Source organism: Dendrobates tinctorius, unplaced genomic scaffold, assembly GCF_039654945.1.
Source record: "Dendrobates tinctorius isolate UK_male_01 unplaced genomic scaffold, ASM3965494v1 ptg000143l, whole genome shotgun sequence".
Taxonomy (NCBI): Eukaryota; Metazoa; Chordata; class Amphibia; order Anura; family Dendrobatidae; genus Dendrobates; species Dendrobates tinctorius.
In genome coordinates, this window is record NW_027361810.1 from 9,315,792 (window position 1) to 9,342,637 (window position 26,846).

Consider the following 26,846-nt stretch of genomic DNA (forward strand, 5'->3'; position numbering starts at 1 on the left):
AATGCAAAACACACGGTCCGTGGAAACACACATTTGAATGTGTCTACGTGTGTCAGTGTCTCTGGTGTGAAAACTGTCACCACACGTACCGGAGACACAGGATGTACCGGAGACACAGGATGTACCGGAGACACAGGATGTACCGGAGACACAGGATGTACCGGGGACATAAGATGTACCTGAGACACAGGATGGACCGGAGACACAAGATGTACCGGAGACACAGGATGTACCGGAGACACAGGATGTATCAGAGACACAGGATGTATCAGAGACACAGGATGTATCAGAGACACAAGATGTACCGGAGACACAAGATGTATCGGAGACACAGGATGTACCGGAGACACAGGATGTACCGGAGACACAGGATGTACCGGAGACACAAGATGGACCGGAGACACAAGATGGACCGGAGACACAGGATGTACCGGAGACACAGGATGTACCGGAGACACAGGATGTACCGGAGACACAAGATGTACCGGAGACACAGGATGTACCGGAGGCACAGTATGTACCGGAGACACAGGATGTACCGGAGACACAAGATGTACCGGAGACACAGGATGTACCGGGGACACAGGATGTACCGGTGACACAGGATGGACCGGGGACACAGGATGGACCGGAGACACAGGATGGACCGGGGACACAGGATGGACCGGAGACACAGGATGTACCGGAGGCACAGGATGTACCGGAGGCACAGGATGTACCGGAGGCACAGGATGGACCGGAGACACAGGATGGACCGGGGACACAGGATGGACCGGAGACACAGGATGGACCGGAGACACAGGATGTACCGGAGACACAGGCTGCAGATGATTTTCTGGATTAGATACACTTGGAGCAAAGTCCAATGAGTATATAAGGGTGTGTGCACACATTGTGGATTATGTTGCGGATCCACAGCGGAATTGGCCCTGCGGATCCGCAGCAGATTCTCCTGCATTGTACAGTACCATTAAAGTGTGCGTAAAATGAAAAACGCTGTGCACATGCTGCGGATTTTTCAGCGCAGATTTGCTGCAGTTTTAAATCCTCAGCATGTCAATTCTTTGTGCGGATTCCGCAGCGGTTTTACACCTCTTCCATTATAGAAATCCGCAGGTGTAAAAAAGCAGGGGAAAGCCGCACAAAAACTGCAGAAAATCAGCAGTAAATCTGCACTAAATCCGCAGGTAAAACACAGGTCATTTTACCTGTGGATTTAGCAAAATTTGCATGGAAAAATCCGCAGCAGAATCCGCAACCTGTGCACATAACCCTTAGTCATTTACTTGGTTTTCATGCAATAAGAGAGAAAAAAAAAAGAAACGATTCATATCTCTCAGCAGAGGTTTTGTAATTCTGGAGCACTGACTTAGAAGGTTTCCATATCTCATACAATGATTCCACCTTTTTTTTTTACAGTTCTGTGATGTGATTTATATTTCAAGTATTCATTCACCATTTCATTATCATTTCCCCCGGACAGAGAATAGAAACACTGAGACTCTACAGATGTAATACTCATGGCAGCTGCAGGTTTGGTACAGTTGCATCCAGTTTGTTAAAATCTTGGTGAGCTCTTGTGGGATTATCTACATTAATTACAATGGAAAACTCTCAGCTTTCTGTACTAGACCCAATTCACATGCTCATTTTCCTCGTACGCATCCTTAGGGCATACGCAGGGGCCATATTCACTGCTCGGTTTGACAGGGGCGTGAATCCTATATATGTTTGCATTTACACTCGTAAATGGCCAAATAACCCTGCAGCAAACTAGTAAGGTGTGAACAGAGGCTTAGAAGGAGGTAAAAGGAAGCTTTCAACCAGCAGACGGCCAGTCACGCAGGGCATGCTGGATCCGGACAAGTGATGCATATGCCCTGTCCGGTGTGCCTTATTCTCCAGAGACAGGATGAGACAATATTTCTGTCATCCCTTACACTCCTTACAGATTTGCAAACCAATTCTCTACTGTAGGGTAAATTCACACACTGAGTAATTGGGCGCAAACTTTTCAGGTGATTATCTGCAGCAAAACCCACGCTTGTTACGTGCAGATTTTGGTGCAGATTTTACCTTTTCTATTGCAAAGTGTAAAATCGACACTGAATTCTGCACACTGAAATAAGACGTTGCAGATTTCAGCACCAAAATTGTCAGCAATGTGTCAACTTATCCTTACGATTTTATAGCCCCGGCGAAGTGGATGAGTTTTAATTTAATCTCTTCCTCATGATGCGTTTTTTTTTTTTTTGCGTGCGGAGTTCATACAGAATTTGGCTTTGGTTGCATTTTAAAATCCGCAGCTTGTTAATACTTTGCGCAGAATCAGCACAGATTTTACCCTTCACAATGAAAACTTGCACCAAATCTGCTACAAAATCCATGTGTAACACTCGCGTATTTTGATGCAAATTCTGCTGTATGTAAACCCCAGATATATTGATGAAAAATCCGCACCAAATACGGGATGTGTCATCTTAGCCTAGGATTGTGCTCCCACATCATATTCCCTGTAGAATTTTCAAATCATAAAAACCGTAGAGAAATCAGCAGCCGAGGATTTTGCTGGTGAAAATGTGCGGATTTTTTGCAAATTTCACATTAAAATGGCAAAGGATGAAAAACGCAACTTCAATTGACCGACGCAGATTTATAATTCGCAAAAGACGAAGTTAATTCTCCTTCCAGATGCTGGTTGTGTTCTGGTCCTGGAGGACATCCTGAACACAGCGCGTCGTTTTATTAATGAGCATTTACCATGATCACCTGAAAATAATAAAGTCGAAAGTGATGACCAAGAGGGCGGCACTTCCAGTTTTATGGGGTCTTCATATTGACGCTCAGTGAATTCTCATACTCATTTATGAACAGTTTTGCGCTGTTTTATAAGAGAATTGCAACATTACTAGAATATAAGATACAAACTTGCAGAACCAGAACATGGACTTTACAGATTGCTTCTGCTGGTGTATGACTGGAATTGACTGGGAATACTAATCCATTTTGTACATAATTGAGAACTATTACCCTCATCATTGTCGCTCCCTCACCTTCAAAAGCGAATCTGTAGAAAACATTTGCAATGTCGCTGACTGTGTTTCCGGAGGGACTGTCCCTGCGCAGGTCCTGAAGTCTCTCCATCATGTCGGACACCACTTCATTAATGCTCCCTGCATACATTTTGGCTTCGGACGGCTTCAACATCTTTTTAGAGTGGTCCGAAGGGTGTGCCACCGATGTCCTTCCCTTGGTGCGTGATATAGATTTATCAATTAGTATTTTCTATTATTGTTTTCTTCAAAAATGTGCTGCATATTTGTGAAATCTCCAAGGGCACATAATAATGGACGATAAAGCAAAAATCAGAGAGGTTTCCTCTGCAAGATCTTCTCCATGACCTTACTTTGCTTCCTTCTCTCTCAAACTCCCTGCATAAAGGTTCTGTGTTAACTGTCTATTTCATGCTCTTTAAGAAGCTGCTTTGAACTGCTGCTCTAGGAAAAGTCTCTACTCGAACACTATTTACAAACAATCTCGCTGCTGGACCACGGGGGAGGGGAGCAAACAATCGAACACATGGGGAGTGTTATTAAATAGTGTTTTGCTATGAATATTGTAGAGCAGCAGTTCAAAGAAGCTTCTAAAACAGCACTTTCAGCATGGTGTCGAGAGAGTAGACAGAAAAATAAGGCATATGAGTATATTACAAGGATTCATAACTTTGCAAATGCTGATCAATACGGCAATTTAAAAGAAAAAAAGGTAAGTTACCCTTTAAAGGGGTGTTCCAGGATTTATATATTGATGACTGTAGGATAGGTCATGAATACCCATTGCCCCAACTAATAAGGTGTTTTCAGCAGCCATGCAGTCTAAATATTCCCACAGCACAGAGCAAGAACAGCACAGCTCCTTACACTATGTAGCAACCAATCTCAGCTCCTGCAATAGGAGCCCCCACAAACACAATAAGTAAATGTAAAATCCTGGCTGCCTGTAGCCACCACTAGGGGGAGCTCTCTGCAATTGGTATGCTGTAAGCTCCCCCTAGTGGTGGCTTTAGAATTCCCCCATCACTTCACTCTCAGTAGCAGGTGAGGCAGTACAGTGCTGGGACCCCTCTCACCAAAGCAGTGGCGTTGTCACCCTGTATGGAAAGCACAGTACTTATTGCATCCACCACCAGGGGGCAATCTACATAGTGCAGATCGCCCCCTAGAAGTGGTAGGAGGCTGGTGTGATTTTATATTTGTATTTGATGCTCCAGATTTTCTTCCTCCTGGTGTCTGTGAACGTAGGAGATTATATGGGGCACATGGCAGGAGAACATACAGCCTTGTTATTTACAGCTCTTACTCCGTGAAGGGTCCATAGGACAGATTCCTTTGGGTGTGATGATCCTTCCAGATGTCCATCTCATTTCTCATGGGATATTTTCCCTCCTGTCTCAGCACGAGCTCCATAATCTCTGGGTCCATTATATTCACCATCTTGTAACGCCCAATAACAGATCTGAACATCGGCCCGTAGCGTCTGTACTTTATCTGTTGATCAGAAATCGCCAATAATCAATCGATTATACAAAGTCAGACTTTTATATGGAGTGGGTGGGGGATTATAATACGGGGCAAACGGGAGAACCCACGGGTGTCTCGGCCACCCATCATTTATAGACATGATGATGGTGTCTGAGTGAAGCATCTATAGACGAGGGGGCCGTGGGCCACATGTTCCTGGCAACAGGGTGGTGCCAGCCACCTCATCTATCGTCTTGCTGCCCTGCATCCCACCTCTGGATGTTCACCCACATACTGCCGACTGCACGAGGGATCTTATGGGGGGGATACATTAATTTATGTGTTTAGTCTTGGGTCTGAATTTATTTCCAGATTGCCTTCAGGTCCAGAATTAATCTGGGGTCTGGGCTGGGATGCGCTACTACAGAGGCGGAGACGGCTGCAGACATTTTGCATTTGTAAATATTTACTTTTTGCTGCACTTTATGGGTATGTGCACATGTTGCGTTTTTTTGCTGCGGATTTGGTCCTGCGGATCCGCAGCAGTTTCCATGCAGTTTACAGTACCATGTAAACCTATGGAAAACGAAATCCGCTGTGCACATGCTGTGGAAAATTCAGCGCAGATTTGCCGCGGTTTATTTTCTGCAGCATGTTAATTCTTTTTTGCGGTTCCGCAGCTGCAGTTTACATTCCGGGACATCTCTTTCTTTCTCTCTCTCCTAATCCGCATGGCCAAAACGCACTATAATCTGCATGAAATCCGCTGGACAAATGCTAGAAAAATGCATGAATTTTACCCTGCGGTTTATGCCAATATATGCGGATTATCTGCAGAAAAATCCACCGACTAATCTGGAAAAAGTGTGCACGCACCCTATGGGTGCAGTGGTATCTGCTGCTTATGCAGGAGGTGGACCTATGTAACACTGCCCCCTACTGGCCAATTACTGGTATGATTATGCTTACTGGCAATATGAGCAGAAAATACAGCCCAGGCAGCGGGTCCGCACCTGGTGTTCACCCTTTAATTCCAGGGGTACCGAGACGTTCCCTGGTCACAAAATCTGCAGTAGTCACCGATTGCCAATTTACAGCTGATGTGCAGTCGTCTGGTAGGCAATGCTGGGCAAGTATCCAGCAGTAGTACTACAAATCACAGAATGGCAGGTAAAAGGGATGGTCGCCAAATCCCACCAAGGACAACATCTGCAAGGAGTTTGTATGTTCTTCCTATGTTTGGTGGGTTTCCTCTGGGTTCTCCGGTTTCCTCCCACATTCCAAAGATTTACTGATAGGGAATTTAGATTGTGAGCCCCATCGGGGACAGCGATGATAATGTCTTTAAAGCGCTGTGGAATTAGTGGCGCTATATAAATGAGTAAAACAAATAAATAAATGAAGCCCAGTAATCAGATTGCTGAGCGATCAAGTAGATGGTGGACCGCGCACATTGTCCGTGCGACGTGCGGGACCTCCATCATGGACTCTATTGTGGCAGCTGCTTCCAATGACCGGGCCGGAGCGCAGCGACATAGGAAGGACTCTTATTACACCTATGCAATGAATAGATCTGACCTGCAGCTCGTGTGTACGGAGCAGATAGCCCCCGATGAAGAACCAGTAGAGGTTGGTGAGAAGGGACGGTCCCGGCAAATCATCAAACAACTTCATCTTCTTGCCCTTCTCTGCTCCTACGGCAGCTGCAGCCCCATGTAAGCCTCTACCCTGGGAGACCCCAATCCTGCTGGTCTGCAGCAGGGGCGTGGGCCTTCCCTTTAAGAGTTGGGATCAGCAGAGCACCATGCCTACTCTCACTGATCCTGGCAACTTTTGCTGATTCTTTTTTTTTGGCTGAAGAAAGGATTTGTGTTAAACCCATAATTGTTTGGCCGTTGGGAAGGAATTTGGCAACACAGAAATGTCAGGGTGAAGTTTCCATCCAAGTCACAAAAGCCTCGCGCTAAGTGATGTCCTGGTGACGGCGCCGGCTGAGCCCAGTCCCAGGAGGCTGAAGACTGGATTACACCGCACTCTTCAGTGGCTTACAGCTTTATTTACAAATATTGCAAACTTCTACAATGTTTTAGTAAACTTTATAAGATCTCTGCTTGCGATCAGTGAATGGAAATATTCTTCTTTCCATCCAGGGGCTGCAGACCCCCTACACTCCTGTAACGTCTCACAGCTGACGGCGCCTGTTCTATTGTGCTGGGATACAATAGATGCGTTAAGGTTTAGAGGTGGTGAACACGATCCCGTCGACTATTGTAGGAAGTGAAAAATCAGGACAATCTGGTTCCGCTGAACTTGACCCTGAAATATTTCTATAGAATATGTAAGAAAATAAAAAAACCCTAAAGTAAGATCCCTCCAGAGCCGACGGTTGTCCTACAGGTGATGAAAAGATGCGATGATGTATTAGAAACATTATTTCTATTTGTTTTTCTTTTCTCAGTTTTCTGGATGCAGCCAGCAGTGTAAAGAATGGAGGATTTCAAATTGGCTGATAAGGAGAAATCCAGGAAGTCAGAATGCAAAAGTTATTTTCTTACAAGAACTTAATAAAATATAAACTATAACAGTAGAAGATGTAACTGGACAAGGGCATGGTAACCATTGTGAAACCTCCCTTCTTTACACTGCAGGCTGCGATTAGTGAACAGGAAAATGTTGCAAAATAGAAATGTTTCTTATTATGAGGAAAATTTATTTTTCTGTGTTTCCAGTCTCAAAAGGTTTGAAGTTATTGTATATAAGCCTTATTTCTATTCTCAATTAATTTTCAGTTCTCTGGATGCAACCTGCAGTGTAAAGTATGGAGGGCTTCAATCCGGTTGCTATAGAGTCGTCCTAGAAGATGGAATGCAAATGTCTCTTTCTTGCAAGAAATTATCACTAAAACAAATATCATTGCAGCACAAAATGTGACTGGACGCGGCCAGGGAAACTGTTATGAAAACCTCCATTCTTTACACTGCAGGCTGCATTTTCTTATTACACAGTGAATTTGTTATTTTCCAGTCTCTCTTCGTTGTAACTTTTATTAAAACAAGATCATTATAATAAACCTTAGACGTTAATCACAACAAACATAAAAAATCATCGTGACAAGTAAAGTGAAGACTTAAAGAAAAAAAAAAAAAAAGATGAACGCAGTCCTAGATTAGAGTCTACATGCTGTTTGAGTACCAGAGTATGGGCCTTAAGGTGTTTGCGGTTCCAGCTAAGCAAAAAAAAAAAGTCTAAATAATACGACCATGACTGTGCTAATCATATACTGCCATCCAGTGCTGAATAGTAACACAGTGCTGGCATCATCTGTGCACTGACTGGTGGTAGAATTTATATACAGTATGTGGGTATTATATGGTCACTGTATGACACTTAGTCAGCACTAAATGGCTATATGATATTAGCACTATATGGCGGTCATATTTTAGCACAGTATGTCACATTATTTGGCAACCATAATATGGAAATACAGGCGCTGCGCTACGCCATGACGATTTATATGATATGATCTCAGCTACTGATGAGACGTGACCGGTGCTGAGACGAGATAAAGTGTCCGTATTTACATCCAACTTCAGGCGGATTTTCTTTCTACGAACCGCAGATTTATTTTCTTGCTCGGCGACAGGACGATACGGGCGACGGATTTTACATTTTTCATCTTAGCGTCTGGTTTAATCTCGAACATCCTGATAATCTGCAGCAGAAAAAAAAAATATTTATGAATCCTAAACCAGAGGATAACGGTGTTATTTGCATAGAACTACTAGATGGGCACTATATGGCAGTGTTATATGCTCACTGTAGAGCACTGCTATTCGGGAAGTGTGTGGTGGTAACATTTGGCCACTAGATGGCACCATTACTTTAGGATACTGACCTTTTGTGCACTACATTGCGGCATTATTCGGCCACTGTATGGCGCTACTAGGTCGTTTTATGGAAAAAATTATATGGAAGTGACATGATACAATTATTTGTCCACTTTTTGCAACCATGTAACATGTTGACGTTTTGTAAAAAAAAAAAAAAAAAAAAAAAAACCGTAAAAGCAAAGTTTTAGTAAAGTTACTTCTTCCCATGAACAGCCATACCCGAGACAGCGCCAAGTGCATCTCCAGTTCTGCAATCCGCTTCCCCAAGCAGGCGCGCAACCCATATCCAAAGGGTATGGAACTGAAGGGGTGGTGAGCCATGCCGCCATCTCGGAGCCACCGCTGTGGATAAAACTTTTCTGCGTCTTTGAAATTGGCTTCATCCCTTGAAATGGAATAATGGCTCAGCGCAAAGAGGGTCTGAAAAGAGCAACATAAATATGGGATTCCAAGCCTGGGTAACCGGGCCGGAGACACAGCAAAGTCACAAAACTTACATTTTTGGGGAATTTATAGTCTCCGATCACCACTTCATGCTCATGAACAACTCTTCCATTGGTTGGAATGACGGGATAAAGTCTGCAGAGAAGGATGACAGCAAAAGACCAACAGTGACAACCCAACAGGCCCAGGGTGGCGGCAAACGTCGTCACCCACTATGTGTCACCTTCATACACGTTTAGTCTCTTATCTGTAAAAGTAAATGCTCCCACCTCAGGGTCTCCTTGATCACGGCCCTCAGTAAGGGCATGTGTGTGATATCGTCCGCCGTAGGGATGCGGTCCATGGGAACGGCCTTTGTAACCTCATCATACAAGAGTTGCTGCAGCTCCAGGTCTCGAGCCAAGTGATACAAGCACCAAGATAACGTGTTCGATGTCTGGAAACGGGAATGGACATAAGAAGGTATTATGGTGGAAAACTGCAGTATATAAAGAATTTACCAATACACATCTGTTTACTTGCAGTACCACTTCTCGCCACAGTGTGCAACAAATTCTTTCATAGAAGCCTAAGAAACAGCGCCCCCCCCCCCCCCCCCATCCCATGGTGGAAAGTTTTTAAACTGAATCAACTTCCCTTTCATTAAGGGTGAAGCTCTCCATGGTAGATACTTTTCTTTTTTTTCTCTTCTATGTCTTCTGACATGGAGAACAAGCCCCAGAACAGCTGATCCGGGGTGCAGATGACAGCAGCATGGTGCTGATAACGCTTTCACCCGAAAAATGAAATAGGCCAGATCTCATCTATCTGTGGATAGTTACACTGTAGGGATAGGAGACCATGAATGTATACGCACGGTGTCCACCCCGGCCAGCAGCAGCTCGGCCACGCTGCCGTACACCTCCTCTACGCTCAGCTTCCCGCTAGAGAGCAGGTACGTCAAATATTCTCCCTGCACCTCCTCCCCGCGCTCCAGACGCTGCTGGATCTCACTCATCTTCTTATCCACCAGCTTATTACCTGGAGGGAAATAAAATCAGGAATAGGATGGAGAAAATTATAATTACATAGGATGTATCCAGGCAAAGGTGTATCTAATCCTATCCTGTGTGATACGGACTGCTGAGCCATGTATCTAATCCTCTCCTGTGTGATACTGTCTGCCAAGCCGTGTATCTAATCCTCTCCTGTGTGATACTGACTGCGGAGCCGTGTATCTAATCCTCTCCTGTGTGATACTGTCTGCCAAGCCGTGTATCTAATCCTATCCTGTGTGATACGGACTGCTGAGCCATGTATCTAATCCTCTCCTGTGTGATACTGTCTGCCAAGCCGTGTATCTAATCCTCTCCTGTGTGATACTGACTGCGGAGCCGTGTATCTAATCCTCTCCTGTGTGATACTGTCTGCCAAGCCGTGTATCTAATCCTCTCCTGTGTGATACTGACTGCGGAGCCGTGTATCTAATCCTATCCTGTGTGATACTGTCTGCTGAGCCGTGTATCTAATCCTCTCCTGTGTGATAATGACTGAGGAGCCGTGTATCTAATCCTCTCCTGTGTGATACGGTCTGCCGAGCCGTGTATCTAATCCTATCCTGTGTGATACTGTCTGCCGAGCCGTGTATCTAATCCTATCCTGTGTGATACTGTCTGCCGAGCCGCGTATCTAATCCTATCCTGTGTGATACTGACTGCTGAGCCGTGTATCTAATCCTATCCTGTGTGATACTGACTGCTGAGCTGTGTATCTAATCCTATCCTGTGTGATACTACCTGCTGAGCTGTGTATCTAATCCTCTCCTGTGTGATACTGACTGCTGAGCCGTGTATCTAATCCTATCCTGTGTGATACTGACTGCTGAGCCGTGTATCCAATCTCATCATATATGACACTATACACTGTATCTAAGCTCTTGTGTGATTCAGTCTAGTTTATGTAGGTATGACATATGGATACAGCATCGGGCATCCCCCAGGACTACATCTCCCATCATGTACTGTGGATATAATCAGTGTAGACTTACTGAAATTGAATATATTGTCCCAGCCTTCCATGTAGAGCTTCCAGTAGGGGAAGATGCGCCTCGTCCACTCCGGCATGTAGGTCACAAATACCAAATTCTTGAACATTTGGCAGACAGAATCTATAAACCCCTGGGTTTCGGGAGGAATTTCTTTCTCCAAACATCCGATCCTGGTCTCAAACACGATGTAGGATACTCCTGGAGAGATGAGGTCAGAGAATAGTGATACATATTGTGCTGCCTGCAGCCTCTAGTCCAGTGTTTCTCAACTCCAGTCCTCCAGACCCACCAACAGGTCATGTTTTCAGGATTTCTTTAGTATTGCACAGGTGATGGAATTAATGCTTGAGCAGGTGTTGAAATCATCTGTGCAATGCTAAGGATATCCTGAAAACTTGACCTGTTGATGGGTCTTGAGGACTGGAGTTGAGAGAGGAAGCTGTGGAGCTTACTGCCTACTGCATATACCGGGGCTCCCTATAATAACACAGTATGCAGTGAGCTCCCCCTAGTGGCGGCTGCCAGCAGCCAGAATATTGTGTCTTTAATCTATATCATTACACGTGACTGTAAGCTGTGAATCAGAATAAGCTGGACTACAAAACCGGGAAGGTTTCCAAACTTCATTCCAAAATTATAACTATTAATGCACTGCAGTCCTGTGTTCTTACAGTCATTTTAATCCTTTATTTTGTAAGCAAATTAGTTTTTAAGTGTCCGCTGGGCGTTTCCAGACTATGCATATTTTTTAAGCGTATCTGGACGATAAAGGACCATCCTCGCTAATCCAGGCCCCTTTCCTTTGATGGACATGGATGATGCCTCCTCCGTCCTCTCTATACAGGGAACCAAAGCAATAATACCCAGAACAGTGGACAATAAAAAATACCGGACATACAGCTATTTCAATTAAAATGCCTTTATTTAATCAAAATTTGGCAAGCGGGAGTATTATACCAAAATGTGTGCCCGTATTAGGAATATACGCAAGAACTATATAATATATCGATCCTATAGACATATACTTAAACATTATGTCCGGCATTTTTTATTGTCCACTGTTCTGGGTATTGTTGCTTTGGTTTCCTTCCTATGTGTGCGGTCTCCACACCTTCTTAAGGCTCATTCACACGTCAGTGTTTGGTCAGTATTTTGCATCAGTGTTTGTTTGCCAAAGCCAGGAATGGAACTTACCGAGAAAAAAATATAATTGAAAGACTGACTCCTGTTCCTTATTTTGGAGACATTCCTGGTTTTGGCATACAAATACTGATGAAATACTGATCAAAAATACTGATGTGTGAAAGAGGCCTAATTAGGGCAGTTTCACACGTCAGTGTCTCCAGTACGTGTAGTGACAGTTTTCTCACGTACCGGAGACACTGACACATGTAGACACATTCGAATGAATGTGTCTATGCAGATGTCAGCGTGTTTTCACGGACCGTGTGTCCGTGTGCAAAACACGATGACATGTCCGTTTTTGTGCAACAGCACGGATCACACGGACCCATACAAGTCAATGGGTCCATGTAAACACGTACCGCACACGGATGCTGTCCGTGTGCGATCCGTGTGCGTTTTTAAAAGTCAAAGGGTTAACATTGAAAATAATTTTTCAAAAACACGGACAGCATACGGACGGTACACACGCATGGACATAAGGATAGCACACGGATGTCACACGGATGACATACGTATGCACACGGACAGCTCCGGTACCGGAATTATCTGGACGTGTGAAACTGCCCTTACAGAGCACCGGTGGTATTCTCTATTGGAGTATATTCTATAGTGATTTTTTTATGTGATTTTATGGTGTTTGCTGTATTTGTATTTCAATCCTCTCTTTACAGTAGAGAACTGGTGCGTTCGCTATGTTTGCCCTATTCTGACGGGAGCAATCTACTGTGTTATGCACAGATCCCAATGTAACTTCTGGTTTATCAGCTTCATTTGCCCATAGCAGCAGAAACCGTGCCAGACAGAGGGCACATGTCTATAAGGCCCAGAAAGGACTGAAGACAGATGGTAACTGGCGCATGCTCAGAAGAAAACTGACTCCTCAGACACCTTGCCCATGCACCGCTGCATTATGACCTCAAACCATCAGGTGGCAGTGGATCAGGAGATCGAGACTAAGGTGACAGATTCTATTGAAATTAGTCAATATAAGAAAAGATACTTAAAGGGTAAACAAGCACAATAAATAGATTTTTAGCCATGATATCTAACTAAAAGGGGCTACACGGAGGGGCGAAGCCAATGTTCTGCCCCATATCATGCCCATCTGCTGCTGATTAAAGAAATGTTTATACTCATGTATTTTTTATAGAGCAAATTGCCTTTAAGATATTTTCACGCATACTTTTAGTGTGTTTTATGACATTTGTATGCAATCAAAAAGTGCTTAAGAAGGCTGTTACCATTATTTACAGTTATCACCGAACCAAAGGATCCCAACGATCCCAAGAACGGGGCTCCAAAATACCCATCAGAATCAAGCTGTGACCATGCATGCGTGATCCTCATCGTCTCTTGGACTGCCAAGAGTTTCCAAACTATGAGACTGCTGGAGATGCTGAGTGCACTGCCATTTAGAATGAATGAATGAATGAAGAGCGTGTGCAGGTACAACCTTCACTTTGTGAGAAAAAAAAATGACCTTACAAGTTTGACCTAAAGTTCAGTGTGGTTATGTCATCAGCAAAAACTTGTTGATCACTTTTTTGTTCTATATTTTTGGGAAGGCAATGCAACAAAAAACATTTGATTTTGTATTTGTATTTTTTTTTTCCTTTCCGCTGATAAATAATCATATTGTATTACTTCATTATATATACAGTGTGTGTGTGTATATATATATATATATATATATATATATATATATATATTCTTTTTATTTGTGCTACAGGAAAAGAAGGTGATATTAATTTTTTTTTCAGTTGAATTCTTTTACAATACTCTGAATATTTCTGCTCTCCTATAAAATTGCTACTGCTCACACAGGAGCACTAACATGCAGACTCGGGGTCACAGGTCACTTTTAGGGCACCCCTAATGGCTGACCTGAGTCGGCCGCTGTGATGTAGCTAAATATCTCTATAATGTCCAATGCTCTTGAAAGTTTTGAAGACTGATACCTTCAAAAGCGAATCTGTACAGCTCGTTGTTGACATCATTGACGGTCTCGCCGGTTGGGCTCTGCCTGCGCAGGTCCTGGAGTCTGACCATGAAGTCTGAGACCACCTCGTTAATGCTCCCTGCGTAGCTCTTCGCTTCTATAGGTTTCAGCATCTTCTTGTTTAGGACTGTCCTGAGAGCGTGCCACTTCTCTCCTAGTCTGTAGAGACAAGAGATCAACATATCATTTCATGCTTGGATAATAGGAAAAGCATCGATTCTACATGGAGAATTGCAAAAATAGCAATGGCATAAACTCCTCTAATACACACCCATTATAGGAGTTCTCATATTATTCATGCTACACTCCTATGTCCCTATCTTTTGTGTATCTAATATACTTTGTGTCACATTCTCATCCTTTTCAGGATCTCTTCTTAATGTAGCACAAATAGAATATTCTAGTTTATATCCAGAGGCTGAAAACAAGACCTAATATGTTTCAGAGCTGAAGTTGTATCCAATCTAGACAATTGTTTGTGTGATAAACTCATCAGCAGCACAAATCTGTTATTATAGTTAGTTACAATGAATGTATCCGTCCAGGTTAAAAGTATCATTCCGGAGCCCACAGAAGAATATCTAAACTGGATACAATTGTAGCTAGCTCTCAGCTGAGAGGCATACTTAGTTCAGTCTAGTCAAAGGTTGGGTAATTAACTTTCCCGAGGGGCCACGTATATTAATACTGCATCACTTAATATTGAACAGAATTAAGTATACTAACATCCCCTATAGAATCATAGAATCCTAGAATGGTAGAGTTGGAAGGGACCTCCTGGGCCATCTGGTCCAACCCCCTGCTCAAAGCAGGATTCGCTAAATCATCCCAGACAGATATCTGTCCAGCCTCTGTTTGAAGACTTCCATTGAAGGAGAACTCCCCACCTCCTTGTGGCAGCCTGTTCCACTCATTGATCATTCTCACTGTCAAGAAGTTTTTTCTAATATCTAATCTGTGTCTCCTCCCATTCAGTTTCATCCCATTGCTTCTAGTCTTTCTTTGTGCAAATGAGAATAAAGATGATCCTTCTACAATGTGACAGCCCTTGAGATATTTGTAGACAGCTATTAAGTCTCCTCTCTGTCTTTTTTTGCAAACTAAACATTCTCAAATCCTGCAACCCTTCCTCATAAGACAGGGTTTGCAGACCGGTCACCATTCTGGTCGCTCTTTTCTGAACTTGCTCCAGTTTGCTGATGTCTTTTTTAAAATGTGGCGCCCAAAACTGGACACAGTATTCCAGATGAGGTCTGACCAAAGAGGAGTAGAGGGGGATAATGACTTCACGTCATCTAGACTGTATGCTTCTGTTAATACATCCCAGAATTGCATTTCCCTTTTTTGCTGCTGCATCACACTGTTGGCTCATGTTCAGTCTGTGATCTGTTAGTATACCCAATCTTTTTCACATGTGCTGTTGCTTAGCCTGTACATAGCCCCCTACATACTATATGAGAACAACCACAGCCCCTTATATAAAGTATGGGACCTCAAATAGCCTCCTATATACAGTATTAGCCCCCACACAGCCCACTACATACAGTATGATCCTCCACATAGCCTCTTATATATAGTATGAGCCCCCACATAGCCTCCTACATATAGAATGAGCCCCACATAGCCTCCTATACACAGTATGAACCCCCAAATAGCCTCCTACATATAGTATGAGCCCCACATAGCCTCCTATACACAGTATGAGCCCCCACATAGCCCCCTACATATAGTATGAGCCCCACATAGCTTCCTATACACAGTATGAGCCCCCCACATAGCTTCCTACATATAGTATGAGCCCCACATAGCCTCCTATACACAGTATGAGCCCCCACATAGCCCCCTACATATAGTATAAGCATCCACATAGCCTCCTATATACAGTATGAGCCCCACATAGCCTCCTATACACAGTATGAGCCCCCACATAGCCCCCTACATATAGTATGAGCCCCACATAGCCTCCTATACACAGTATGAGCCCCCACATAGCCCCCTACATATAGTATAAGCATCCACATAGCTTCCTACATATAGTATGAGCCCCACATAGCCTCCTATACACAGTATGAGCCCCCACATAGCCCCCTACATATAGTATGAGCCCCACATAGCTTCCTATACACAGTATGAGCCCCCCACATAGCTTCCTACATATAGTATGAGCCCCACATAGCCTCCTATACACAGTATGAGCCCCCACATAGCTTCCTACATATAGTATGAGCCCCACATAGCCTCCTATATACAGTATGAGCCCCCACATAGCCTCCATATATACAATGTGAGCCCCACATAGCCTCCTATATACATACAAATATCCCATAAACAGAAAAATAACAACACATATTCACCTCGTTCCTGTTCTCCCGATGCTCTGCTTCTGTCTCCTGTGTCTCAGCAGCAACATGATGAAAAACCGTCATTGTGTCAGCTGTCTCACACGCTGATTGGTGGAAAATGGAGCCAGCAGCCCTGTCCTCCACCAATATATTCAATGCTGTCTGCATTCTGAGGATGCAGATAGCAGCGACAGTAGGCAGCGGATGGACAGCAGGGGAGGAGGACATGGTGTGGCCTGTGGGCCACTGTTTTAGCCTTTCAGCTGTCTTATCCTGTTGGCCAGAGTGGAACAGCCAAAGGGCCAGAAGTAGCCCGCGGGCCGCGGTTTGCCCAGGTCTGGTCTAATCAAATATTTAGTACTTAAATATAAAAAGGAATGTCCCCATTCAATGACAAGAAACAGAGGAACAGAATGTAAAGAATATTAGAAAGTTGCAGACTTTTTTGCTTTTGTTACATGGTTTCCAAACCTCTCCTGTACTGAACTCACTCTGTGAAAGGTCCATAAGAAACGTTCCGAATTTCCCTATGAAGCCTCCAGAGGTCGAACTCATTCCTTATGGGGTATTTGCCCTCCTGTCGGACGACCATTTCTAATATGGCTGGATCTGCGACGTTGACTATCTTGAAGTTGCCAATCTCTGACTTCCACCATGGGCCGTAGCGCTTCTTGTATATTAGCTGATGTATATAGAGAGATTAAATATCAAAGAGATTGCTATTAGTGCAGTGATATATGGGCATTGTATGTCCCTGTCATAGTGATATTGCATGGGCAGCAGCATTATATGTCAGTATTATCTGTCCACAATATGGCACCGCTTTCACGTTAGTGCTATAGGGCTGTATGAGCGCTGTTTGCCGCTGTTATTTGTCATCTATACGTTTTGTGAGCACAGTTATTGTTGCATTATATGGCAGCATTATGGGAGTATTGTAGGACAATGTTCTTTGAGTACTGCCTGGCAGAATTATGTGAACACTGTATGGCACTATTCATGGGGCAGTATTACGTTCGTGCTCTGTTACTGATTTTTGACCAATTAATGGCAGTACTATGTGAACGCATGTTTTAATATCTTACTTTGATATAGAAACAAATCATATAAACCATTTTATTGCTTAGTATTGGGTTTTCGTCAACTTTACGGCTATATTCACACAATGCGATTGCACAACATATTTTTGAGCGATTTTCCTTAATCCCTGTAAAAGGGCAGGCATTTTAGACTATCACGGCAAAAATAGCATAGCATGAAAAAAAATGTATGAATAACAAAAGTATCACTAACATATAAAGCACCTTCAGGCCATGTTTCCGCATTGTATGAAGGCATTTTCTTTCGCTGCATTTTCTTTTGCTGTGTTTCCTTTTTTTTTTTTCTTGCTTGCAAAAATTCTGCAGCATTTAATACATGATTTCATGAATACTCCGGCCGCTGTACATTTAAAGAATCTGTTGAACATTGTAGTTTTGATACGTTTCTTAAAGGCTTTAAGGGTATGTGAACATGCTGCGGATTGTGCTGCGGATCCGCAGCAGATCCGCAGGCATTGTACAGTATAATGTTAGCCAATGGGATTTCAAATCCGCAGTGCACATGCTGCGGATTTTTCCATGCGGATTTGCTGCGGTTTTAAATCCGCAGCATGTCAATTCTTTCTGCGGATTCCGCAGTGGTTTGCCCCCGTGTTCCATTGTCCAAGTGTCAATCCGCAGAGGAAAACCGCAGGTCGCTTTACCTGTGGTTTTACCTGCAAATCCGTGTGGAAGAATCCTTAGGTGAATCCGCACTGTGTGCACTCACCCTTAGGTGGAACCAAAAGAAACAAATCTAAAAAGCAATTGCTTTTTAAATAAAGAATCCAAACATTACTGCACTAAAAACTCATTAAGAAATGCTGCGTCAAATCTACAAAAGGGGGAAACCACAAAAAAAAAACCTGCAGCAAAACCACAAATTGCTGTGGTTATGGTTTGGACATCTGCAGAAAAAATGCAGTGGTGAAAACACAATGTTTCTGCATTTGGCAGCGTAATAACATGGCCTTATGGCCTCTCCTATGCTTTACACTGCAGCTGTGGTTGTTGTGTGTAAGAATAAAATCAGCAGGAAGTCAATACATGAAGAACAGATTATATAGAATCTACAGTAACTGAACCAATGGGGAGAAAAGGAAAAGTCTCATTATTGATATTATTGTAAAGTTCTACACAACAAATAATAATCGATAAACATTTACATTACTGTGTGAATAAAACATTTTACACCTTTCACATACAATTGGTTCAAACATTTCAGAATAATTGTTGGCTGTATTTGAATAGAAATAGTCTTGTCGGTATAGTCCTACTGTCGGCCATTACACACATACAATTGTAACCAGTGTAGACAATGCTCTGTGAGCAGAACCCATCAGCAGCACAAAGAGCTACAGTAGCTGGCTACAAAGGATTCACAGAATTGTATCTACTTCTCAGCTCTGTGCAGCACTGACAATGGGCAGGATTGCTGTATCTGACTGTAAGAGGGTCTCATTCACTGACAGCAAACAAAGGTGGTGAGGAGCTGAAATATAAAGTGGATTAGAAAGTTGTAGAAGTGCTTGTGATGAGATTGTGCGTACACACAGTAGCCAATCTGAAGACATAGTGGAATGTAAAGCAAAGCTGCCGATGACCTCATATTATTTATGCTGAAGACACTCTCCAAAATAACCGAAGGGAGCGACAGCTCAAGGATTAGAGGCCATGGGGTAAGGCACTGGTGTCCACAGACTGTGCAAGAACAATATATAAGCCCTATAGGGTATGTTTCCATGTAGCGTATTGCCGGCACTTTGGACGCTGCGGAAACCCCGCTCCGCCCCAAGCGCCGTCCCCATTTCTATGCGCCATGAATCACTGCATTGTATCCATAGACTGTGTAATTTATCTTGCGTAGACGGAGCGTCTATGCAAGATAAATAGACATGCTGCAGTCTAAAAAGACGAGCCGCATGTCCGTAATTTCGGGTGTATCACCCGCGTTCTTGCACGCATAGTGGAGACGGGATTCCATAAAATCCCCTCCACTATGCTGTAACATCTGGACGCTGCGGATTAAACGCTGCGGCTGTACGCAGGGTTCAATCTTCAGCAAATCCGGATGAATTACACCATGTGGAAACAGGCCCTTACAGTCCAATACTTAATCAGAACTCAAAATTCTACCTGATTTGGAGCTGGATGTTGTAACCCCCCCCCTCAGTTGGGCCTCGGTGGTTGCCCAATGATGAGATCGCCCTTGGTGCACGGCGCTCCTTACGATAAGTGCAGCTAGAGTAAGAGAGGAAATGCTTCACTACAATTACCTCCTGAGCTGACAATCTACATTACATAAAGCCAAATAAGAAAAAAAATCATTTTTTCTATTTAGATACAATGGGGAAAAAAAAATATCAGAAACCAGCTCCGCGACTTTTGGTGCCAGGTCCCCAAGGCAAATATCAAGCCTCTATTGCAGATAACCTAAAAAGGTGAAGGCAGCGCACTAGAAAGAAAGTGTAAGATATAATGGACTTTTATTGTCATTTTAAAACTCACAACAAAATACTCAATGGATGGAGGACACTCTAAGATAGTATAAATCATTTACAGTTTCTTCCAGATCCACTGCTTCAAAGTTCTGTATTTTGTGTCCACAAGGATTAATTCTAATATTAGCACATAGCTCAGGAGTTGCCATTTAAGCAATTCCCTAATATACTGCACCATGTATTCAGTTATTTATGAGAACTACATGACTTTTTATCATTTTGTCTTCACAGCTCTCTGCAGCAAAATACGGCGCAATCTCACCAAATGCGAGGGTCCACCAGTTTACAATCCACCCTCCACCATTCTATTACTACAAGATACATGAAAGACATATATAGTCCACTCACTACTTTTCTGAACATAATTCTCCATCATATCCCATCTCACCCCAAATCACTACAAATATGGGCTGGTGAGCAGCTCATGCGGCCTTTATCTATCCCCATTCCCTCAAGATGGCTGCACCATCATTGTAAATAAGCCCCTGTACTTTGTCACCCCCACCTCATCGTAGATTGTAAGCTCTTACGAGCAGAGTCGTCATTATTTTGCTTTAATTATTGGATTATCTTTGACTTTATTACTTATGACTGTTTTATATGAACTGTTGAATTGTAAAGTGCTGCAGTATATGTTGGCACTATATAAATAAAGATTATTAGTATTATTATAGTCTGGAAACCTTGCAATTTGTTGCAATCTGTTCCGTTAGCTGTTAAAAGGTATCGACCACTGAGGACTCTCAAATCTTAATATTTTGCTACTACAAGCATCAGTGGAGTTTTAGCCTTCCAATTAGAAATGGTCCAGACATGAATATGTAAGATGATTTGTTCTTTATTGATCACGCCGGCATGGAGAGGGAATGACAGCTGCAGCAGATGTGAGCAGTCACCTGTCTGCCCCAATGCAGACTCTTTGAGTTTAAATAGAACAAGAGAAGGGTGTTCAAAATACAAAGTTTGCATAATAGCACATATGTTGGAATAAGATTGACCGTCAGCAATCCTTATCGACGTTACCAGAGAAGAAAAGGGATGACACCTTTATTTTTACATAAGACCAGGAAAGCCAGTTAGCAATCACAAAAGTTACACCCATGTCTTCACAATACATCAGCTGAATAAAGTTTCTAAGTCTAGGAACATAAATGTCATACATGTAAATAAATCTATATATATATATATATATATATATACTGATCAAAGAAATAAAGGGAACACAAACAGCCTGTTGCAAATGGAATAGTGTTCCCTTAATTTTTGCGAGAGCTGTATATATATGCTGCTCAAAAAAATAAAGAGGCCACTGCACAGTTTTATAAAAATCAGCTTCTCTCCGTGTCTGACAGCCATTCCAATCCAGTGTCAGGTGAATTCCATCCAGAATACACCTCATTCTACTTAATGTGCTTCTGATTAGGTGATCACCTGAACCAATTCTTATTTAACGAAGGAAAGTATAAAAAACCCTGCTGTGGTGTTCACAATCTTCTTGCAATAGGACAAGCTGGATGGCAAAACAAGTGCTAGTAATATTCCAAAAATTTCTAAGACGGCAGTCCATTACAACAAGGTCAAGCAGCAGACATTGGGGACAACAAAGCTACAGACCGACAGAGGGCGAAAACGACTCTCCACTGATCAGTATGACCGTCATCTTATTCGAATGTCACTCAGCAACCGCAGGATGACATCAAGTGACCTACAAAAGGAATGGCAAATGGCAGTTGTGGTGAAGTGCACGGTAAGAACAGTTCGTAACAGGCTCCTAGGGGCAGGGCTCAAGTCATGTAAAGCTAGAAAAAAAGCCTTTCATCAATGAGAAGCAAAGGAGAGCCAGGCTGAAGATTGCCAAAGACCATAAGGATTGGACCATGGAGGACTGGAGTAAAGGTAATCTTCTCTGATGAGTCTAATTTTCAGCTTTGCCCAATACCTGGTCATCTAATGGTTAGACGTAGACCTGGAGAGGCGTACAAGCCACAGTGTCTTGCACCCACTGTGAAATTTGGTGGAGGATCGGTGATGATCTGGGGATGCTTCAGCAAAGCTGGAATTGGGCAGGTTAATCTTTGTGAAGGACGTATGAATCAAGCCGCATACAAGGTTATCCTGGAAAAACAGCTGATTCCTTCTACTCAGGCAATGTTCCCCAACTCTGAGGACAATGCGCCATGCCACACAGCTAGGTCAATCAATGTGTGGATGAAGGACCACCACATCAAATCCCTGCCATGGCCAGCCCGATCTCCAGACCTGAATCCCATTGAAAACCTCTGGAATGTAATCAAGAAGAAGATGGATATTAACAAGCCATCACACAAAGAAGAACTGCTTACATTATTGTACCAGGAGCGGCATAAGGTCTCCCAAAAGCCGTGTGAGAGACTGGTGGAAAGCAGCCTAGACGCATGAAAGCTGTGAATAACAATCATGGGTATTCCACAAAATATTGATTTCTGAACTCTTCCTGAGGTAAAACATTAGTATTGTTATTTCTAAATGATTATGAACTTGTTTTCTTAGCATTATTTGAGGTCTGCATTCTTTTGTTATTTTGACCATTTCTCATTTTCTGAAAATAAATACAAAATTTAGTGCTTGGAAATTCGGAGACATGTCAGGAGTTTATAGAATAAAAGAGAAATTTACATTTTGCTCAAAAATATAAAGAGATAAATCAGACAAACTGAAAATTTTGCAGTGGTCTCTTAATTTTTTGCCAGAGCTGTGTATATATATATATATATATATATACACACAAGTACATTTGTTTACACGTATAAATATATATACATACATAAGTGAGGACTTTATTCCAATCATTATAACAACAAGATATTAATTTCTGGAATATTCATTTACTTCTAGGATGTGATGTAATAAACACTAGGATAATCTTTGGCACAACCATTCGGCCTTGAAACCAATTTGTTTATTGAAAATGTTTAAAAACCGAGTGGATCCGTAGATAATAATGAAACTGATGTGTTTCTGGCAATAGATGCCCATTGGCCCGGGGTCACACTACCGTATAACACGGACGAGTGCCATGTGAGAAAACATCCCATAGCACTCGGCCCCGTGTTAATCTATGGGGCAGATCACTTCTGCGATTATTTTCTCATGCCGAATCGGAGAACAATCACAGCATGCCGCGATTGGCGCCGAGATTCGGCCGAGTCTCAGGGCTCTCGCACCCATATAAGTCTATGGGTGCGAGTGACACAGCGCACATCGCTTGGATAGCGTCTGAGTGATGTGCGATATACGCCGACCCCAGCAATGGAGGAGATGGAGAAATTAGTTTCTCTGCCTCCTCCGCAGCTGTGCTCTGATTCTCTCTGTGTGAGATGCTCGGAGCGCCGTAGCAGGAGCCGAGAGTCATTAGCATATCGCATCCGATGCCATACACCAGTGTGACCCCGGCCTTTGTCGTAGTCTACTAAGGGCATCTATTGCCAGAAACGCATCAGACTAAATATTATCTACGGATCCATTCTGTGTTGAAACATTTTCAATAAACAAATTGGTTTTGATACCAGATGGTTGTGCCGAAGATTAACCTATTCCTGTCAATCTTGAATGCCCCCATCGGCGACCGTTTTCTCAGCACTGAAAATCGATCAACGTGGTGAGCTCAAGATATGTCTTCTTTGCAGCAATACAGACTAGTCAGCGACTAAATCTTTTTAATGACAATAACAAGAGCAGCGACCCCTACAGGTCCTCAGCGGGAGCCCCACATATAGAGCATAAAGAGGGGGCAAATCACCCTTTTGACACTGCAAAACAGGCTGCGAGGACATTCTGATACCTGTAGTTCCACTAGTGTAATAAATGAACAGCTGGTGTCGTAATAAAATCATGCTAAGGATTAATGTATTCAGTTATGCTACTTGTGCGAAGTTATTCTCAAGCTCTAATATTTGCATTTAAACATTTGCAATAAAAATTGTAATAAAATATTATGTAACAATTATGATAATAATAACAACACAAATCTCTGATTCCTTGTGCTTTCCTGGTGGACTCCGCTATCTGCAGTTTTTCTCCTGGTATTTCTTCCCATGTTCATTCTTTCTCTTTCAGTTTCCATACTATTTTTAGCTTTGTCACATTATCCCATATATGTCCTAGTTTCCCGCCGAGCCCGCATCTCTATACTTATCTCGTGCGATGGCATCCGCTGAGGATTTCCAGTGTGACGTTAATAAAACTTTTTAATATAGCGATACTTTATATTTAAATACGTCAACATTTGTAAGATATTAGTTTGCTGTCGGTGAATAGAAATGTCTTTTTTGACATGCAGAGGATGAGAACTAGAGACAAATCCTGTGAGCGCCACAGAAATAGCCTGATACATTGTAGCAAACTGTCAGCCACATGTACATCTGTGTGCTGCTCTCCAGGTGGTCTGCACATGTACCCACACAGCAGAGAGCAGGACCAGCAGGGGGGCTGCACCTCCAAAGTGCACTGCAGTGTTCCCACTCACTGACAACAAACATTAAGGCTATGTGCACACGGTGCGGATTCTGCTGTGGAATTTTCCGCGCAGATTTTGCTAAATCTGTAGGTAAAATGACCTTCGTTTTACCTGCAGATTTAGTGCAGATTTATCGCAGATTTAGTGCAGTTTTTGTGCGGATTTCCCCTGCAGTTTCCACAAGCAGATTTCTATAATGGAGCACGTGGAAAACTGCAGCAAAACCGCACAAAAGAAGCGACATGCTGCTTCTTTTAGGGTATGTGCACACGTAGTTTTTAGTCTCTGCGGATTTTGTAGAGAAAACCGCAGGAAATCCGCAGGACAAAGTGCTGCGGTTTTTCTGCGGTTTATCTGCGGATTATCTGCGTTTTTTCTGCGGTTTTGCCCTGCGGTTTTACACCTCATAATGGATGAGGTGTAAAACCGCAGCGTTTCTGCACCAAACAATTGACATGCTGCGGATTGTAAACCGCAGCAAAACCGCTCGGAAAAAAACGCAGCATGTGCACAGCTTTTTTTTATTTCCATAGGAAATAAAGGTACTGTACAACGCAGCAAAATCTGCTGCGTTTCTGCAGAGCCAAAAACGCTGCGGAAACGCAGCAGAATCCGCAGCGTGTGCACATACCCTTATTCTGCACCAAATCTGCGCAGAAAAATCTGCAGCATGTGCACAGCCTTTTTGTTTTACATAGCCTTAAATGGTACTGTACATCACGTGCAGTTCTGCTGCTTTTCTGCTGCAGTTCTGCAGGGCCAAATCTGCTGCAGAACTGCACAGAATCTGCACCGTGTGCACAGGGCCTTATTGTGAGAAATTAAAACATAAAGTCTATTAGAAAGTTCCAGAACATTTACACAGGGATTATTATGTACATAAAAAAAACAAAAACTCCTTAAGGCCTATCATGTGTTACTGTCATGTGGACTACCATGTGTGATACTGTTTGCTGAGCCGTGCATCTAATAATCTCCTGTGTGATACTGACTGCTGAGCCGTGTATCTAATCCTATCCTGTGTGATACTGTCTGCTGAGCCGTGTATCTAATCCTCTCCTGTGTGATACTGACTGCTGAGCAGTGTATCTAATCCTCTCCTGTGTGATACTGACTGCTGAGCCGTGTATCTAATCCTCTCCTGTGTGATACTGACTGCTGGGCCGTGTATCTAATCCTCTCCTGTGTGATACTGACTGCTGAGCCGTGTATCTAATCCTCTCCTGTGTGATACTGACTGCTGAGCCGTGTATCTAATCCTATCCTGTGTGATACTGACTGCTGAGCCGTGTATCTAATCCTATCCTGTGTGATACTGTCTGCTGAGCCGTGTATCTAATCCTATCCTGTGTGATACTGTCTGCTGAGCCGTGTATCTAATCCTATCCTGTGTGATACTGTCTGCTGAGCCGTGTATCTAATCCTATCCTGTGTGATGCTGACTGCTGAGCCGTGTATCTAATCCTATCCTGTGTGGTACTGTCTGCTGAGCCGTGTATCTACCCCCAAATCAGGTGGAATTGTGCTTTATGAGAAGCTATTGGGCTTCAATGGGTCCATATACTGTTCTTGCACAGGGCCTCTTCTGTCTGTGTCCGCCAGTGATAGATACTGTAGATAAATAGATTAGGGATGGACAACCCATTGGTGCCATCTGTGCAGGAGCTCAGGGGCCCAGAAGATAACAGGGCCACGTCCTCTTCCAAAGTAACTTTTGTCACAAACACATTGTATTCTGTTTTTATACTGGTTCTCTACAGTCTGTGTGAGCCCTTGAGATAGTAGATAGATAGATTAGAGAGATAGATGGATAGATAGATGATAGCTGAGTGACTATTACCTGCAGCTCGTGTGTATGGAGCAGGTAGCCCCTGATGAAGAAATAGTAGAGGTTGGTGAGAAGAGAGGGTCCTGGCAAATCATCAAACGACTTCATCTTGTCTCTCTCTGTTATTCCAGCAGCTGCAGCCCCATGTAAGCCTCTGCCCTGGGTGACCCCGGTCCTGCATGTCTGCAGCAGGGGTCTGATCCTGCTCCTGATGTCAGGGAGGTGGCAGCGGACCATAGAAGTGGATATCATGTCTGAAGTGAGGGCTGCTATCTCCTGGTGTTAGAGAGGAAATCCCTGAGAGAGACCTCCCACTAGTGACATCCTGAGGAAATCACTGCAGCATCATGAAAAGAGGAGTGGAAGGAGGGAGCTGCTTATCTGTGGGGCAAAATCCACCCTGAGTGTCCTGAAAAGCACTTTATGTTTAGGGAATTGTAATATACAGGTGCCTCTCACTAAATTAGAATATCATCAAAAAGTGAATTTATTTCAGTTCTTCAATACAAAAAGTGCCTCTCCTATATTCTATAGAGT

At 43.2% G+C, this 26,846-nt stretch overlaps 1 protein-coding gene, 1 long non-coding RNA gene and 1 pseudogene across 2 annotated transcripts; 1 reads left to right on the top strand and 2 right to left on the bottom strand.

The window, feature by feature from the left end:
- Positions 1 to 6,267, bottom strand: part of LOC141049120 (sterol 26-hydroxylase, mitochondrial-like) — a 31,217-nt pseudogene extending 24,950 nt beyond the window's left edge.
- Positions 6,268 to 7,548: 1,281 nt separating this feature from the next.
- LOC141049210 (sterol 26-hydroxylase, mitochondrial-like) lies at positions 7,549 to 26,593 on the bottom strand. Its single transcript, XM_073545414.1, has 9 exons — positions 26,322 to 26,593; positions 16,898 to 17,088; positions 14,024 to 14,223; positions 10,881 to 11,078; positions 9,711 to 9,874; positions 9,124 to 9,290; positions 8,908 to 8,989; positions 8,630 to 8,830; positions 7,549 to 8,232 (listed from the first exon to the last, which is right to left on the bottom strand). Exons 1-9 carry the CDS (start codon positions 26,559 to 26,561, stop codon positions 8,110 to 8,112), a joined length of 1,566 nt encoding a protein of 521 aa, XP_073401515.1. The 5' UTR covers positions 26,562 to 26,593; the 3' UTR covers positions 7,549 to 8,109.
- Positions 12,076 to 20,522, top strand: LOC141049211 (uncharacterized). Its single transcript, XR_012220284.1, has 3 exons — positions 12,076 to 13,023; positions 13,319 to 13,511; positions 20,218 to 20,522. It is a non-coding gene; the product is annotated as an uncharacterized lncRNA (long non-coding RNA).
- Positions 26,594 to 26,846: the final 253 nt, after the last annotated feature.

Bases quoted from the DNA above. Each gene is read 5' to 3' on its own strand.
- LOC141049210 (XM_073545414.1), bottom strand. From the start codon at position 26,561: ATGATATCCACTTCTATGGTCCGCTGCCACCTCCCTGACATCAGGAGC. The intron at 8,990-9,123 runs GTGGGAGCATTT...CCTTCTCTGCAG, and splicing joins GTGATCAAGGAGACCCTGAG to ACTTTATCCCGTCATTCCAA. The intron at 8,831-8,907 runs GTAAGTTTTGTG...TGCTCTTTTCAG, and splicing joins ACTATAAATTCCCCAAAAAT to ACCCTCTTTGCGCTGAGCCA.